General features: G+C 47.4%; 2 protein-coding genes across 4 annotated transcripts in view; both read right to left on the bottom strand.

The window, feature by feature from the left end:
- Positions 1 to 3862: 3862 nt before the first annotated feature.
- Positions 3863 to 10989, bottom strand: LOC125953585 (D-aspartate oxidase). Of its 3 annotated transcripts, none has more exons than XM_049683237.1 (5): positions 10831 to 10989; positions 9384 to 9692; positions 5013 to 5136; positions 4789 to 4934; positions 3863 to 4642 (listed from the first exon to the last, which is right to left on the bottom strand). In XM_049683237.1, the coding sequence occupies exons 2-5, from the start codon at positions 9569 to 9571 to the stop codon at positions 4096 to 4098; spliced, it is 1005 nt and encodes a 334-aa protein (XP_049539194.1). In that variant the 5' UTR covers positions 9572 to 9692; positions 10831 to 10989; the 3' UTR covers positions 3863 to 4095. The 3 variants fall into 3 exon arrangements, with proteins under 3 accessions (XP_049539194.1, XP_049539193.1, XP_049539191.1); XM_049683236.1 differs by having other exon boundaries at positions 9384 to 9668; positions 10804 to 10989; XM_049683234.1 differs by having other exon boundaries at positions 3864 to 4642; positions 9384 to 9668; positions 10831 to 10939.
- A 1846-nt stretch (positions 10990 to 12835) lies between these two features.
- LOC125956816 (SRSF protein kinase 3) overlaps positions 12836 to 18910 on the bottom strand; it is a 10093-nt gene continuing 4018 nt past the window's right edge. The window contains exons 2-3 of the mRNA XM_049689034.1: positions 18340 to 18910; positions 12836 to 17919 (exon numbers count right to left, since the gene is read on the bottom strand). The exon at positions 18340 to 18910 is cut by the window's right edge and continues 2979 nt beyond it. The gene's annotated coding sequence lies outside the window, so the exon portion shown is untranslated. The remainder of the gene's footprint in view (positions 17920 to 18339) is intronic.

The raw sequence follows: 18910 nt of genomic DNA on the forward strand, positions 1-18910 counted from the left end.
AAGCATGAGGAGTCAAACACTGAAAAGAGTCACCAGCACCAATCTATGCGAATGTTTGCGTTGATAGGATATTCGAAAGTTTTTGGACTATTATTCCATTAATTAAAAAGTAAAGGAGAATAAATTACAATGTATCCTTTATTCGAAAAGCTTAATAAAACATGTTTTGAAGGGGGATCATAGGGGATTAATTTCATAAATTTCTCAACTTTTTAACAGCTAAGATGCTGTTTCTAGCCAGATCGAGAGACAAAGAGTTTTCTTGGGTTGTACGTATTTATGACTAATAGTGGGAATTTTGGACGCCATGATGACAAGCCACCACGAATAAGTTTGCAAAAAAAGTGAACAAACTCGAGTAATTAACTGCCTGTCTTTCGCGCACTCTATACATTTTTGGTGGCCCAAAAGCTGATGGGTCGCAAAAGAGCGATCAACGGACGACCTCGTTCGCGGTCGCCGGATGTGCAGAGCTACGCGGAACAGATCGCTAATGATCTTGCCGAATGATGGCACAACGACAAAGCTGGTTGCCCGATTGGTAGCCACCAATGACAAACCAAACTGGATAAGCGGCTGGTTGGTGCGATCCTCACGATGGTTGTCCATCGAATGATTGATGGATGATGATGGTGATAGCTCCGGCCGGTGGCGATGGCGATCGCACCGCGATGATGATGATCTTCGGAAGCTCAATCATCCCTGAATCCGATGGCCTCGAGCGGTGGCCGCCAAAAAGATTACGGTTTTGTCCGAGAAACTGAAGATCGTAAAAAGAAATCAACGTCTTTTGACAGTCCCGGGAAGCCATCTCTCTCTCTCTCTCTTTCTTGGCTGGTCTTTCGGGATCCCTTTTTCGGTAGAAACAATCGAAAGCAGGAAGGAAGGTCGCACCGCACGGCATCGAATCGGAAACGAACCACCGTGGAGGCGGCGGCCATTGACCGGAAGAAGTACCTCGCAAAAGTCCTAAAAAACAAAAGCAAAGAAACCGAATCCCAGCAGGTGCCGTTTGATGATGCTCGCTTGATGCTTCCTGGTGTACGCCTGTTGGCCCGCCCCGGAGACCTACAAGCCGCTAATAAATCGTATGCTTTTGATAATTTATCACCTCAGGCCCGAGCCCAAGGCGTTCTGCGCGAAAGGGCGAAGAGAGAGAGAGAGAGGGGGAGGGCGTGTTGGCGAGGAGTGCTTTGAAAGTGCGCCCCAAAATGTTATCGCGACCGAAACCGAAATCCACCAGCAACAGGCAACCTGTTTTCTGCGCTGTACGGCCATCGAAGGAGGAACCGATCGCGCGATCCACTAAATTATACGAAGGGAAGATCGGGCGAGGGTGCTTCACCGACTGGTACCGCACCTGGTATCGTCTGCAACCCCAAAAACAGGTCTCGATCGGTTTGATTACGAGTCGTGGTTTCGGCGAAAGCCCTAGCGTCCATCGCCGACCTTGAAAGGGTCCATAGAGGCGTGCGAACGACAGACATCTAGAGGACATCACCATAGCCACCGAAATCTCGGACGAAGTAGGCTAAGCTTATGCCAATGCCCCCTGAGATCCGCGCGCGATGGAGATGTGTGATGAGGGGGATCACACGTTTTTTGGGAGCGGATATCGACCATTGGGGGCCGATTGAAAGCCAATTCGGGGCCGATGGGGATTAGTGCTATCCCGGTCTCGATCCCGGTTTCGGTGAAAAGCTAGCGATCGCTCGCCCGCGAAAAACACAATAACATCAAAACCAACTAACGATCGCGTGGTCGAGGCCAGAACCGGCTACCTTCTCCTGCTGATGCGGTGCACCCGCGTCGCGGTCGCGCACCGCGCACCGTGCGCGCTAATCGTTGATTAGATCTTGGTCCCCTCCCTCCTCACCCAAAAAAGCCGATCCGGTGGGACGTTCCGGCAGATGATGGGATTGACGCGCGGAAGCGAAATCCATTTTTGTGTGTTTTACGGAGAGCACGCGTTCAGTCGCGTTTCAGTCGCGCGTTGCTGCCCTTGCGTGCCTGATCGTCGTCGTGCTCGTCATTCTTCTTCGGTCTGCGGCTGTTCATTGGTAACATCAGTTCCAGCATTGGTGTGTGGGCTCTTCCGTTACTTTCTTCGCGCTTCGCTAACGCGAACTTTTGTCTTCAATCCATATTTAACGGAAGGAAGAAAGTTGCGAAGCGAAGGGACCGATAAGGGAATACCGTGATAGTGTGGTGTCTGGGGTGTCATGGGGTGTATGCTGGTTGTGGAGCAAGCAGAGCGTACAGTGTTTGGTTGAAAGCGTGATTACTGCAAAGCATTGGTGAAGTGTTTAAATGAAAACTAATTGAATTGATATCTGGAGGTCATGTGACTACTTTTGGCACATCCTAGCATCTCTAATTAAACGATAAAACTTGTTAAAATATTTGTAGGGTCATAGAGTGGAGAGTGAAAGTGGCGAAACCAAACCGTTCTCGACTTGCAGCAACGTGATCTTAATTTAAAACATTGTTTCTTCACCGCAGGATACTGCGGAAGGAAGTGGAAGTGTCCCGTGCCCGAAAGGAAGAAGTGTCCCGTGTTCGACATTACAAACGAGTTTACCCGACCCCCGGGAAGTCGAAGAAGTTCGGTGACCGCGAACGTGAACATGCGTCATTGGTGCAGCGGTAGGTGAACCAGTTAGCGGTGAACCCCCGCCCCAGAAACCCAGTACACTGGATACTGAATTTGGGGAAAACCCTCAAAAATCGATATCTCTTCTTTACCACTTGCTTTGCAGTTTCGCTTCTCTTGGTGGCTTTGGGGACGGTGACCATCGCTAATGGGTACGGCATTGCCAGGATAGCTCATACGGCCAGTTACAGCGGTGGCTACTGTTCACCGAGTTTGTGCCCTCGCGGTGGACCGAACGTTGGATGCAATCCACCACCATTGGCTGGCGGTGGACACTGTTACGGCAAAGGAGCGAGTGTGCTGCAGTTGGATGGACCTGTCCGTGGGCAGATACTGCACCTGCACAACCTCTACCGCTCGCATGTGGCTTCCGGTAAACAGGGACCACTGCCACCGGCCACCAACATGCCAACGCTCATCTGGGACGAGGAACTAGCTGCCCAGGCCGGTCACAATGCCCGTTCGTGTGTGTTTGCGCACGATCGGTGCCGCAATACGCCCCAGTATCCTTATTCCGGACAGAATCTGTCGCTGATGCGGTACTACGGTACAAGCTACACGATCGACGATCTGATCGCTCGCTTCATCAACGGATGGTGGAGCGAGTTCAAGGCGACACGGCCAGCCTACATCGAGGCGTTTCCACGATCGCAAACGTAAGTGTTCCGAGGCTTGACAAGTTAATGGCTGATGCTTGATCGTGTTTCTATATTTCGTAGGAAAAAGATTGGCCACTTTACGCAGGTCGTTAGCGATCGGACGACGCGGATCGGATGTGCGATGCAGACCTGGGAGGAAGGTCTGTGGCGAACGGTGTACTTCGTGTGCAACTACTCGTTCACCAACATCGTCGGTCAGCAGGTTTATACGGCAGGTCCAACCGGAGCACACTGTACCACGGGATTGGATCCCACCTATCCGGGGCTCTGCCGACACACGTGAGCGAGGAAGTGGTGTTGGACGTTAATAAAGCAATTTTTGGTTGAATTTTCAAATTCAATGTACTATTTTGGGGATTTGGGATGATTTCTTTAATATTTCATGACAACGATGTATGTTTCATATTTTTTAGAGGCCGTAATTTCTAAACATTTGCTTTATTTAGTGATTTATTCCCGAATAAACGGCGTAACGGTGTAGTGCAACGCGAGCGCCCTCTGGTGGCGGGAATCCCAACTGCATCCCTACTAAGTCCTTTATCCAAAAAAAGTATGAGCACGACAGTCCGGGAGATATTTGCTATTTATAAATAAATAGGTACCGAAGCATTCCGTATGATACTGGTAATCAAATAAATTACAAGCTCTTCTCACAAACAATTATAATCATCATCATTTAAAACTCTCGACGGTACTAGAGATTTTAGTCATTCAGTATCAGAGAGATCTTCAAACTCCTTAGTTGGCTCCATTATTTTATTTAACATTATTTATTCCTCCATTTCAAAGCTTGCTGTTGCTCTTGAGCGCATCGTACACAAGCTGTACGGCGTACTTTGCTGTTCCCGGAGCCGTGGTCACCCCATACCCTCCATGACCATAATTGTGTACCACACGCAGCGCTCCTTCGGTTGTGGACACTAGCTCAATCTCCACACGGACGGGATCTCGATGCGGTCTCAAACCGACAGCTTCCCGAAGGACTGGTGCACTCTTTAAGCTGGGCAGCAACGATTCACACCGTTCCCGGATGGCTGCCGCATCGTGGCGACATACGTCCGTGTTGTAACTATCGTAGTTCCGGCATCCTCCAAGCGTTACCCCCTCGAATCCCGGAATGACGTACGTATCAAAGTCCGCATAGAATGCCGTCTTCACCCAGGGGGCGCGCACCTTCGTAATCTGGCCCCTGATGGGAACCAATTTATGATCGCTGCACAAACGCTTAGCCCCCAGACCGGTGCAGTTCACGACCACGTCATACTTGCCGTGCAGCTCCCGGAAGCTGTTCAAGTCAAGCTTCACAATTTGTCCACCATTCTCCAGGAACCTAACCGCAGGGGGCGGGGAAGGAGAGAATGTAATGTAAATCATTAATTTCCGTCATTCATACATTTTTTTACATATCTTTGACCTCCTTTTTGCACACAACCGCCTGGCAGTACCACCACCAGCAGCGGCAGCGCGCTGACCTACCTTTCCGTGGCCCACGGTTGATACAAGCGGCACTCGGCAAGGATGGTCGTAAAGAACGATCCGTACTTCCATTCTCCCGGGCATAGACGTAGCTCCGGCTCCGTCACCGACCGGTACACGGGCACAACCTTTTCGATGTAGTGATTCTGGTGGGTCGAGTTAAAACAACGATTAACAAAACGTAAAAAACCCTGGCAAAGGCTACACGACAATGATAAACTTACCCTTACAATGGCGGGATCACGGCTGGAAAATATGTAGCCCGACAACTGACACACGCCGGCCTTGACGGAATGTGCCGTCTTGCGTAGTTCGTCCCAGTAGCTGTAGGCGTCTGAAATCCATTTCCTGTGCGGGAACGTCCGGTGGTGGTACCGTAACGTAGCCCCAAGTAGAGCAGAAAAGAGAGCTTCGATTAGTGGCTGGTACTGGAAGGAAATTACTCACAAACGGAAATAGCACACGCCGCATACCAATCCCCACTTCGGGCCAAGCGACACAAATTGATGTATTCCGGGTCGTAAGGAAGCTACTACAAATTGTTTCGGTTTACTATTGTTCCGAACAGACGGAACAAGCAACAGGGTATCGTAAATGGGTAATCATGTCCTTATCAATGTTTTCACTTCACGCTGTAGCCATAGTAAAATTATTCTTCAGGAGCGTAAACGTGGACCACGTTTGCCGGATACTACAAGGACAGTGTCAGGAGTGGGCACAAATGAAATGACCCTTTTTCGGTAGTACACTGTGGTACTGTGAAGAACAATAAAATGGACAATTATGAATCATACAGCTGCTCGGTGCAGCACGAACTGCAGTTGTTTTCCAGGACATCTGTCGGACTCTGTCCTGCAAGGACCTATATTTGACCTGCTCCCATGACCCCGGGGCGACCTACCTTTACGTTTGCAGAAATATTTATGACCGAGAGGGGGTTAGTTTTTCAACCTGAACGGGGTAGCACAACTGTTCCCTGGAGAGTGAAAAGTGGCCATCGGGAAAGGGTGGCGGCCAGGCCAGCAATTTGACATACCGCAGTTTACCGCACAACGAACGCACAAAGCACGAGAGCAGCAGCACGTCGCGTGGCGTGACTGGTGAACATTAGGGCACACCAGTCACGTCAGTGACCGTCTGCTAGAGCTCTTCCGCCCGGCCAGGCCGGTGCTTCCGGATTGCTTAATTGGTCTTTAAGGAAGTGCACTACAACAACACACCTGGAGTGCCATTCGTCTGGCTTCGGTAATTCGGTGCAAAGGACTATTGGAAACTGTTGCCTTTCTTGGCTATTCGGAGGGAGAATAGGGGGTCAGTCGAGCCAGAGCCACAAAGTCAGAAGTGCTACTAGCTTAAACACTTAAAATATTCGTGGGGAATTTCTTTCCATCTTTGCTTGTTTAGATCCGCGAATGAATTACGGATACACATCTACCGCGGATGCTCGGTACTGTGCATCGGTTTTATGACCTTACTTGATTGGATTGGTAAGTACTAAAATCAGTGCTTAAATCAATGGCCTCACACGACACCACCAATCGTAACCCAAACGCGCTTCATCAACACTACCACCTTCCATCATAGTTCTACCGTAGCGTTGCTCGTTCCTAATCTGCCAGCACTCCATAAATCTGATTTAAACCATTCCGTAGACCGTTCCCATACCATGTAGAGCCATCCGTGTACTATGTGTAAAATGTGGGAATCGATCGATAAGTCATGAGCTGGCCCTGGTAACCAACCACGTCACGTCAGCTGTCGTCGCCGATGGGCCGTCGCAAGGGTCCAAAAGCGAACAGAACTAGCGCCTAACCACTAGAAAGCTGGGCTAGTGCCATGCTTGGTACATCCTAACACCAACGATGACCTTCGACGGACCGGTATGACCTCGATTTTGAACCGTTCATCTGCTTCGCCATCCTATTAGAACGACCGCGGGAAAGACCCCATCCTACACGCGGTTCCGTCACCTATTTCATGGCCTGGGAATGTGTTTCACATGACGGGCTTCCCCCCGATTGGCCGCAACAGTGCGCGAACCAGCAGCATTTCCATGGGTATTCTGCTTGGCTTATGTCCTCGCGTTGTGACACAAAGAAACAAACAAACACACATATACTAAGCACGCTATTCGCGGTCCGAGATTTGATGGCCGTCCTGGAGGTGCTGGGAGAGGTCAAAGAGAACGACGGAGGGGCACATGGAAAATGGCCATTGCTGCATTGCCGGGAAATCACAGTTTTGTTGGCTGTGCCGCTCGATCAAAACACACTTGCAGTCATCAACTTCACTAGACAGCGCAACTACTTCGAGTCGTAGTTACCGATCGTGCATCCGTGCTCTAGCCCTCGCAGTAGGCTGTATTGATGAGGTTAGGCCGTCTTTGAAAGCTTTCCACCAAAAGGCCATTTATTGCGGCCACATGATTGGTAGGGGTGCTCTTGTTTACAACACATCATGGCATCGTTTCGATAGTTAAAATGTGTGACAAGCCTGGAAAAGAGAGAGAGAGAGAGAGAGCGGACATGCGGTCTAGTTGAGTTGGTCCTACTATATCCTTCGAAAATCGATTGTTTACCCTGATTTCAATCAGTTTGTTACTGAGCAACGATGAAGGTGCAATTGGGTTGTTTGGATCGATGTGTCAGTTAGAAATGGAAAACGTACAATTGGTTCAATGTTGCCCCAGCAGGAGCGTCATCCAAAATAAGGGGATGAGTGCTGCGCGGTGGTGCGCCGCTTTAGCACAACTGTAGATTCAGCTGAACCCCCCCCCCCCCCCCCCCCACCCCCTTGCACATCTGATACCACTCGCAACATGTGAATGTAATTAATTTAGAAATCTATTGAGGGTTCTCAAACGTGAAACCAAATTAACAACACACCGCGAACCATACTGAGTGTTAATATGTGTGTTTATGTGTTGTGTAAATATGAGGTTTGACCACCCTAAACAGCCTTCTTCGATCTCGCAGCCACCTTTAACCAGTGGCTAGCTAACTTCTGAAAAGCCGCTAAAAATAGTACACACATAGAGCGCAGTAGGCGGTGACGATGGCGAGACGGCGAGCACGTGGCGTGTATCCAGATCGTAAACTATTCCAGAAAAACCTATAGTGCGCGCGCACACACACACAACTAGAGGCTCAAACTTAAAAGTCATATGGAGGACTGTCCTCTGCCCTCCCGGCAAGCCTTAGCTGTACAGTAAATTACGTAACGCTAGAAAGGACGTTCAGCGAAAGCAGAAGGAGAAGCAGAAGAGAGAAACAAAATCGCGCAAAACAGTAACAATATGCTTGGGCGACAGGGGAGGGAGAGGTTAGTTGGCACCCTACCCTCCATCTAGCAAGGACCAGGTGCAACGTTTGAGGAGAAAGATGATTACCAATAGTGGGGGGTTTGCGGAAGTTAGAACGCTGAGGTGGGACGATGACTGGTTGCCAACACAACCACCTCCTATCGATCGTGACCGACCGACCGACCAACCGACCGCCGACCAGGCCGACAGAAACGTCCGACCGTTCCAACCCGATGGCCCCGTTGCAAACCTTCCGACAGGTGTCTAATGGAGCGAATCACTGCACACGCTGCTGCTGTTGCTGCTGCTTCCTTCTTCGTCACCGGCCGTGTGCGTAGTTTCGCTGCTCGTATTACCGTGGTGACGATGATGACCTAACCTTATGTGTTGTCCGAAATGAACAGCAACGGTGATTGTTCTAAAGCGAAAAGCATGGATGATCAATCGATTTCATGGTGGCAGCACATGGCAACATGTACTTGACACGTTAAGTACGCGACAATACGCCTAGACGAGTCTTCGGTTCCGTATTGATGGAACCGACTATATTCCACTAAACGAAACTTATCAATCCTCAACAAAAACGCCGGACCGTACGACGGCACGCCATGCCAGCCAGAACAGTCATCACACCTTCTCTTCTCTTCCCTGGACCTGGACAAACTAGACACACCACACCGGCAATCACACGAACGTCCAGCGCCGAACGTAATATCACGTCTGCGACCCATGTCCGACGATGTAACCGGACGTTTGGTCATTTAAATTAGGTTCTTGCCGAGCCATCATTCCGACGAAATCGAACGGACATCATCCTGACACGTCGGGGGGCGTCCATGGTGACTGCGGCGGCGCTTTGGAGTAGTGCTGCACTCCACTTTCTACCTTCGGGTAATGGGTTCGACTGGTGAGAAATTGAATTCCTTGTCCCACCTCAGCCTCTACATCGGGGGCTGGGGGTTTTTTGACGTTGACGAAAATGAAAAATGACGATATAGGCGATGTTTACGAGAGAAACACGACTTCGAGCTTAAAGTGAACCACTTCAGAGTTCAGAGTTCTAAAGGGTTAATCAGGATTTCGAAAGGATTTTAAAGGATACCAAAGTATAAAAATAAAACATTGCTCAAGTATTATAAAGAAAAAAATATCTAAAACAAAATAAAAAAGCCCTTCGCGAGCGTAGATCGGTATCGCTCTACCGACACCCATACCGATACTACACCTTCATCCATCAACATTTCCTCCCGGCACCCCGCAAAAACATCACACCTCGCGTACCTCGCGCCCTTACCTGGTGATTTCCTCCGTCGGGCCGGAAAAGCTGGTTCCGGGCCGGAAGAGACCAGCCGCAACGTCACTGCACGTGTCCTGCTCGAACCGGTCGGCCAAGACGGTGACATTAGCGTTCCGCAGCTCACTCTGCAGTTCCAGCGCGGTCGTTAAACCGACGACCCCGGCCCCAACGACGCATACATTCATGTTTGTCCGCTTCTGGAGTCGCTTCACCCACCGGTCGGTCGATAACGTGTGTGTGTGTTTCTGTGTTGTGCTACTGTTGATCAAACGGCTAAAAGACCTGAAGAGGAAGAACACAGAATAGCTAAAGACGGCGGTGACGACGTCGCCATTACAATCTTTCATCGCCGAGCGTCAACGGGTGAACCGCCGGGTTTATTACTGCACTTCCCGGCGCGATCCTAAGGCGACAAGAAATCAGGTCGTGTGATTTGGCCGCGAAACAAAAGTTTTCGTTCTGCCCTTCCTCTTTCTCGCAAAGAAATCAGGCCAACACGTCGTCCAATATCTCGATCAATTACTGAAGGTAGCATACGGATTGAAGGTGCTGGTTATCCACGATAGAGTATCGGTTGCTGGGACCGACCCAAATTAAATACCTTTATGCCTTATTAATACCCTAGAACAATGTCATACTTTGTGCTAAGCTCGTGTGAGAAGAGCAAGAACAGGCTAATGATTATTATTCTAAATGTCAGAAGCCATTTGTCGGATCGGATGCTGATAGACAAAAGGTGCCAGAACGCGAAAGGTTCTGGCGATGGTCACACATAGCAACTCCTGCTGGTAGTGATGGTTGCTCTTTCTAATGGCCACCTTGGATGAGCCACGAGCAACAGCAGCAGAACGCGGTGATAAGCGAAAGGCGAATAGTGTCCCACCGGAGCTAAGGATTGAATACACGGGCCAAATTATAAATTTAGCGAAAGCAATTTCATTCATATCATTCCTGGGCCTGGGGCAGGCAGGTAGACAGACAGGCTGGCAGTTTCGGTCGTTTCCGTCTCCTCATCCTAAGCATCGCGCACCGCATCGGAATCGGAGAGCGCGCATTGCATGCAGGCTTGGCTAAATTATTTAAAAATACTCCACACCCCGGGGGAAGAACCCAAGCGCCAGCGGTAACTATTGCCACTGAAATCAACAGCTGGTTGCGCGATTCGTTTCCTCTGGGGGGTTGGATACAACATTTCGTTTGCGTCGTGGAAGCGATCTTGCGTAATCAGCAGCCGTAGCCGGCACTCAACCATGTTTATCTTCTCTCGATTAGCACTACTATATCAGCGGAAACACTTCTCAGCGCCATCTCTCTCTCTCTCTCTCTCTTTTGCTCTCGAGGCGTTTTCCGAGAGAGAAAACTCCTCCTCTCCTCGGGGGGTCAATGTATTCAATCGCGATTTTCACAGGATTTTCACCATTTTCTATGTAAAATAGAAGCTAACCACTTGACTTTCGAAACACGGATTGCTGCGATTGCAAGAGGCTTGTCTCGAAGAAGCCGACACGTCACTACAATTTCAAAGCCAACTACTACTTCTAGCTTGCAACTGTCGGGAACAGGAACACACCCAAGGGAGCAGCAACGCTCGAACAGGCACTGAATTGACTGCAGCACCGAGTGGCGCTCGCCGTGTCGATGCCGACGGGGTGTTGTTGTTATCAGCCCGGTTCAGCTGATGATGCGACGGGATGAACTGCAAGAGTTCCGGGACGCAGGAATCGCACGCTGATAGAGTGAACGAGGAGTAAACACTTCACCACGCGATTGGTTATGATGCTGAAAGATGATGATGTATACGCGCCGGCGTCCAGGCCGACCAGGATGGATCCAAAAACAAATGGTCAAGGTTGGGAAGAGCTATTAGACGGTAAATTGACACGCTCCTTATCTTATCACGCTCGATTGAGGTTTCGTAGGAGAGCTGACCATTTGTTATGCTAGCGAGTTTGGAGGAACAGCGTGGCTGTATTATGGCATATTTCAGTTCCAACAGAGATTATGTTTAAAGCTAACATCAACGTTAAAATATAAATACATATAGTCAATGTCCGAATTTGTGCAAATTCAATAAAATCTGAAAATGATTTATCTATATTTGTGTCCTAGAAAAAATTACACTTTCTCCATATCAATCTCCATCAATTCGCGCATCGATTTACCTGCTGTTTGCTTGCTGATATTAGCCGGGGGCTAGGGCATCTGAGATAAACCGAGAGTTGTCATCCAAAATCTGCATCAATCAACGGTACGACCTTCGCCTGCAAATGTATGTCAACACCATCGACGAACGACCAGAATCAGGGTACTTGTCGCAACGAGAGACGACACTTTGAATCCGGAGCTCTGATTCAAAACGTCCAAAAGGCAATGACGAATATTGACAAAACGACCGTCGACCAGACCCTAGCCGTGAGTCTCACACCCAAAGCGCCATAATCCGCCGTCAACATTTCGTTGTCAACGGGATCCGCGCAATTCGCTATCGACCTACTCACTGCTGCTGCCATGCATAATACCCGAAGGCAGTAACGATGCGACCATCATCACTGCGACCCGTCATCGAGTAGCGGGTGATTGATTTACCGGTCCAGCCGACGACTGCTGCACCACTCGTTGGTCCGAACCATGGGTATGGTACAGGGCGGGTAAAGGTATATCGGTGATTGTACTGTTTATTGAAATGCTTGCTCAATGGAGGATAAATAATAGGTTTGATATTCCAAACAGGCCAGTACACCCCGATTATGCGCTGACGCGTTCTAGATCGGGTTTGTGGCTGGAGAACATAGGGTGCTGCTTCCGGGGGTTGCGGCCTAGGCGCGAGTTAAAGGTTGGCGAAAGAGTTGAACACGCTTTTACGCTAGAAAGAGACATTATATCGATTTATCACACTCGTGCTAAAATTAGTTATTTCACATCACCCACCACACCTTTCATTAGATTCGATATTTATATCACATTCCTGTTTGCCAACGCATTCATTCATAGGTTGTTCAATGTGTGTGAATGTTGCACATGAATTACAGATACTTTTGGGCAGCCATGTGTATAGAGAACACGTTAGTGTCCTTCTCAAAGTCTTAACCACTCCCGGTCAGCTCATAAACAGTCGGTGGCGTTCGAATGCCTACGCTATCGTAAACATAAGTTTTCAAAAATATATTACGTCCCAACAGACACATGGACCCTCGGCCCGCGGTTGGTGGTACGTATATTTAGAAACCACACCTGAATTCAAAGCGAATTCTCTTACTAACGGTACGTACGTCACCAATTGAACGACAATGGCGTCAACGGTGTTTGCTATGTGCCTCTTTTCTCAACGACGTTGACGACAAACCGACGACATTCACACACAACCACGGCTGTCGACACGCGTTGCGTTTGGGACTGTGGTACGTATCTGCACAAAAAGAATTAAGTGTTGGCTACCATCCTCACTTCGGTTGGTAACATTCCGTTCATAGACTAGTTGCTCGTGCTTCTTGGTTGTATGATGAGCAACATATTGATTAATCTTCACCAGAAAAGAGTCAATTTTTTACCAAATACTTACAGACAACTCATGGAAAATCGTGTTCATGAGCCACTCCACAATGTGTCCACAACAGCAGCCAACCACGTGAAGCGTTCCTCTTCACTAGACTTGACCAACCCCCAAGTTTCGGATGCAATACCTACCACAACCCGATAATGCCGAAAGGGACAACAGATCCCGGCAACCACACTCATCTCGATGCTCGATCCTCTCTGTAAACAAGGGACCAGGGCGTGTATCCTCTTTTTAATTATCCTGATGCAACATTGTCGACGCCACCGTCCAATGAACCAACACAAAGCGGAAAAACGAAAAGACCACCGCATCATCCCGCCTCCGCGACCACAAAACAATCCTTTCCCAAGGCCCAAGGCACGATGAGTACGGAGTAGTGTACGGATGTTACTGTACGGTAGAGTGAAGAACATCGACCACATCGTAGGTTGCTGTTTCATTTGTTGTCCTGTGAATTGATATCCACACACACACACACTCTCTCTCATTCGCGCAATTTATTTTCGGTATGAGCTTCTCATCTTCCGGAAGGTTCACCAGCCCCCCCCAGCCCATCGGTGCGCTGCCACCCTAGTTTACTAACTCCCGCCATCTAGCACTACTACTGGCTACTACAACACTACGCACACTCGTTGTGCCCTCTTCATTAACCATTAATCTCATACTATCTCTCACCGCAAATGGGTGCCCCCTTTTTTGTAGTTTTGTTGCCAATCCACACCATCTTTTCCTCCTTGGGCACGCTCTTAGCGGCACACTATCCTTGCTTCTCTTCGTAACACTATTTCCCTCGATCAAACTCCTTTAACCACTCAATATTCTAAACTTTCTTCTTGTCTGCCTGCCTAATGTGTATGCGCGCGCGCGCGCGTGTGTGTGTGTATGGCTTCCGTGTCCCAAGTGTGATTTACGAATGTTGCATTCGTGAAGAGATGTACGTGTGTGTGTGTGTGTATGTGTGTTTTGATGTGAGATTTGTCTTACACTCCATATCTACTAGCTTATTGTTGGTCTACTACGTACACGTTATGCCGTGGTTCATAAGTGGCCCGCACGCTGGCCCTCGACCGCACTTGGCTGAGGGTAGAGTAATATACTTTTCTACAAACTTGCACCAATCTGCTTTACTTAATCATATGTATCTCTTGAATCCGTACATTGCTTGCTATGCAGGCGGCGCCAGCGGCCTTGACAATTCCCTTGCTCCATCTCCTTCTGAATACACACACACAAACAGACACACACACACACACGCACATACACACTAGAAGCTCTCGGTTCAAGAGACATTCGCCGCTCCTTTTGGCGCTAGTTAAGAGATTGATCTTTGTCCAGAATAAGGTTATTGTTATCAAAAGTACATTTTTCTTTACGATTCATAATTTACCACGCGTCCGTCCAATCTCCTAGTGTCCCCTCCGCCTCGTCTTGTCATTGCTGTCAGCCAATGATCATATGATAAGTTGTATAGTTTTTGCCATCTTTCGCCCTTGCGTGTGAAGGCATATCATCAGCAGCATTCGGTCTTATTACTAAATACATTGTCTTATAAAACCATCCAACTAGACCCGACTAAGCTGCTACTAACCGGGATGTTGTTGGAAGCGTTTTCCTCCACTTCGAACAAGGTTTAAGGGATTGCCTGGGGGCGAGGAGGGGCGCGTATCCAACACGTTCATCTACTATTTTGGTCGTACCACATTAGGATAGTTACGCATGAGGAGATAATTATTAGATGAATCCCTTTTTGTGGGTGATTTTGTTTGGTTTGCTTTAGCATATTTTTCCAGCTTCTCTTCACTTGCCCCTGAACGGTTATGAGCGCGATCTTAATGAAATGGCGAACGATCCTAAGGATAGTTGTCGAAAGAACGATAATGCGTTTGGTGGTAGGCTGAGATAACGGTACACAATGGAGACGATGATCATATAGGGATATGCGATAAATACATTGGTTAAGCTACATATATTAATCTATAATGCTCTATGTGCATACACAACATATGTAACCGGGGTGTGATGATTGCTCAAATTCGATTTCCTTTCCGACTGGTTTCACCAATTACCGTGGCTTGATCCGTTCAGTAAACTAAGAAGAGTAACATCCGTCAGTGAGCTAGGACGAGTAACTTATTATGCAAGCCTCTCACTACACAACCGCAATCGATCAATTTAGAATCCAGAACTCAGGCACCAGCTCTACACCATTGGTTGATCGGTTGATCACATTCTCACCTGCTACACCCTCCATTTAGACGCTCAGTAGTTAAAACTTTTTCGCTCAGTAGTTAAAGCATTCGTGAAGAGAGATTTGGTTTGCTATTCCTAAATTCATTACCCAATGCAGGATGATCATCGAGAACGAGAAAGCATCCCATCATGCTGTAATGTTTCTGGGGAAATTTCAATCCGAGAGCACCGGAGATGGTCTTACAATGTTTTGTGTTTTTTTAATCCTTTCCCTATGATCAAACAACCGACGTAGAGCTACGTATTCGATGTTCTAGATTCTAAGTGAACCATTCGTGAGCTTTGCTGTTCTAGAATCTAAAATAATACCTAATATATTCATGCGTATATTCAACGGCGAATGATACTAAACATATATTCACCGTATGATACCATTCGGAGCTTAAGAGGTTTACGAAATCATCAAAAACAATAGCTTAACACGTTAACAAATCATATTCACAAAACTTCTCCTCACTAGGGTGCGCACTATATTTTGGGCGTTGTTCTTCTCGTAAATACGCACAACAACTCAAAGTTGACTTTGCCTGCGAGAATGGTGATGAGTCACGAAGAAAATATTCCTGACACATCCCAATATAGCCTACTTTGATTCGATTCCAAACGGTCGGGATAATTGAAATATACTAGACGAGATGTGATTTGATGCTGACCAAATGAATCGATCTCTAATTGTCCGTGTGATGTACGCATATTTTTCATATCTGTATGTGTGGATGTGTGTGTTTGTTATTCGCGTGATTGCGGAAATGAATTGAATTCTTAGCACTTTTCAAACGGCACCCGGACGGGTTCGTGCATAAACCACACGGTGTAGGAGCAGTGCTCTGGTGGTGATGATGATGATGATGATGATGAGAAGAATATGAACATGAGGCATCCCTCACATCACGCATTGTGTGCTAGGATCATGCACAGCAGCCTTTCCCCACTCTTGTATCCGTGAAAGCGTTGACGGTAAGAGGAAGATACCTATTGCGAGATCATCGAGAGATATAGATACATCATTGAGATAGGCCTCTCAAAGAAAGCCGTCTTTGTTCCTCTTTTCTACTACCGTCTTTATGGTCCACTCTTCTTCAATTTCGTCGTCGAGATGATTTGATGATTTAAAGAAATCCCAATGACCTGGCGTGCGTCACATCATGCCGCTGTTGTAATCATTCAAAGGCTTCAATGTTAAGGGTCAGAAAGAACCCCCCAATCCGTTAGGTTCGCCAAGAAGAAAGATTGGCAACTACTACCCACGACAAATTAATGACATTCCATTTTCATTCGACTGCAAAACAAGGTGCATAAAGTTGCATCAGATGTCAATGTGTGCGCGCGGCAGGTTCTAATAGCGTGCAATGAACATGTTACGTATCCATGGAAGAGACTGATTCACGATGATAATGAGCTGGTGGCAAGGACAGGTAGCCGCTCTCGTTTACAATCTTGAAAACCTCAAGCACGGCCAAGAAGCAACTCCTCTTAGTAGTACCTTCTCCTATCCTATATTGGGCTACACGAAAGACAACGTCAGGAACACACCATGGTGAGGTAAGGATGGGTAGACGACTGGGTGGAAACACCGGCCACCAACCGACGCTTCGTGAAACGGTTTTTGGGTCTCACTATACACACAAACACAGACACACACATACAAACATAGGGACACATCATTCGATGTGCCTGTTCCTATACTCGGTGTATCACCGTTTTTGCATCACGGTGAACGATGTTCTTCCTATGCGTCTCTCGTGCGTCTTCTCTGATGTTCGTCATGTTTGCCTAAGGACGGACTTCTTACCTAGCCGCAAGATGCGCACATGCGAGCGTGTACAACCGACATACATACATCTTAACATCAAGGGGGAAGAATCCATATTCCCGCACAGCTTTTGTAGACGTATTCCCGGCTGCTGGCGCTGACACATATGGAACAACAGGAAAGCAACGAATTGTATAAAATAGTCAAAACGCTGTCCTCTTCTGCCAAAGTGTCCGTCCGCCCTTTTGGCCGAAGCAACGTCAGAGTTCCAGCGGAATACTCGGGAATGAGACAACATGGCACACAATAGGAAGTATCGTTTCGAGAGATGCTCCGCTCCGCACGAGCGAAGAGCGTAAAGAGAAAGATCCTAGCGTATTTGGTTCAACAAAGGGGGTTCCAAAAGGTTCGAAGTGTAAGGGGAAAGGATTTTCTTCTTTTTTTGTGTCTGTTATTCTCAATTCCAACCTTTTTTATGCCAAATCTACCACCGCACAAATTTTTCCACGAATTCGTGTTCTCAACTGAGGGTAGAACTCGTCGTATGTTTACTGGCTTCTCCCCGCGGGTGGCTATGGACAACATTATGTATAAGATGTGCTACCGACTAATAACCGTTTTATTGATAATTTCTATTATTTCTTAAAAATGTCGCTACCTGGTTCTGTTCTGTTAATTAATATAATCATTTTCCATTAACTTCGTAACGTGATTCAACAATATTCGCCTGCATATCGCATCGATCGATTGGAGCGCCTGGCGCCATTCTCGTTCCTACGTGTACTACGCAGAGTGACTACTAGATCGCGAACCGTTGATGACCTCTGATGCTGCCCTCCTTTCTTGAGCCAGTAACATAAACGCAGATACACGCGCTCTCACACACGCACACACGAGATCCAAAAAGCGGTCCATCCTTGCAGTCGTTAACGAGGGCACACGCGGCACACGCATTGATGTTGTCGTTTAGTTTCCTACAAATACAAGGCACGTGTTACGATATTCAACTGGAACGATTTCATATTCGATGGCAGCATTTGGTAAGTTGCCAGTCAACACTAATTGTAGAACATGCAACCGATGCTATAGCAGGTTCTAGCTTCTTTCAAACGTTACTTTTTGTAATACATATGCTACTATCTTGCAACTAATTTACAATGTTAGTTATCCTAGTTTTCAATTGCAATGTCTTTAAATTGACCAACGCTACTACGATTGAAAGCACGCAGTATAGTTCGCACGCATAACAACCATAGCATAGCCATGGTAATTGCCATACGCAACAACTACTTACAGGTATCATTTCAAAAGAATACCGTTATCATGCGTCTTCATTAAAATGCATCGTTCTAAGCGGAAAAATCAAAACAAATTTATAGCATTTTTCTACTCACCATGTATTGTTCTATTTTGTAAAGCTGATCGTTTGCTGTGGCGATAATCCTACACAAACTATCTGTTTTTTGCCAATTTTTTACAATTTACTTTTTCCTCAGTCGTCGCCTCCAATCATCGCCACCATTGTACTACTATCATTTCTCACTAAGCCTTCTGCATTAATGCCGCAAGTAAACAAGCGGTTCAAATAACCGATCGATTTCACTCGCTGATGTTGTTGCTTGTGCTATTTTGCTCACATTACCGACCAATCTTCGTATTCTCACACTTCGCACTGACCACTGGCGGCACCTTTTTACAATCATATTCCGTAGCCTTTCTTCATCCGATTCGTTTAAATAGAAACACCAAAACGAACCGTCTCACGCACACGCACTCTAGCAGTAGATCAACTTTCGTTCCTCCAAACCATAATAACTGACACACATTCGCTCCACTTAGCAAGGTATATCATAAACCATCGTAATCATCATGTATCTGTCGCGTCACCTCATTCCTTGTTACACTGCCTTCGTACATTATCATCCGCAAGGATCATCATGGACCGTGTCCGCGCACTTCGTGTCA

This window comes from Anopheles darlingi, chromosome 3 (assembly GCF_943734745.1).
Source record: "Anopheles darlingi chromosome 3, idAnoDarlMG_H_01, whole genome shotgun sequence".
Classification (NCBI taxonomy): domain Eukaryota; kingdom Metazoa; phylum Arthropoda; class Insecta; order Diptera; family Culicidae; genus Anopheles; species Anopheles darlingi.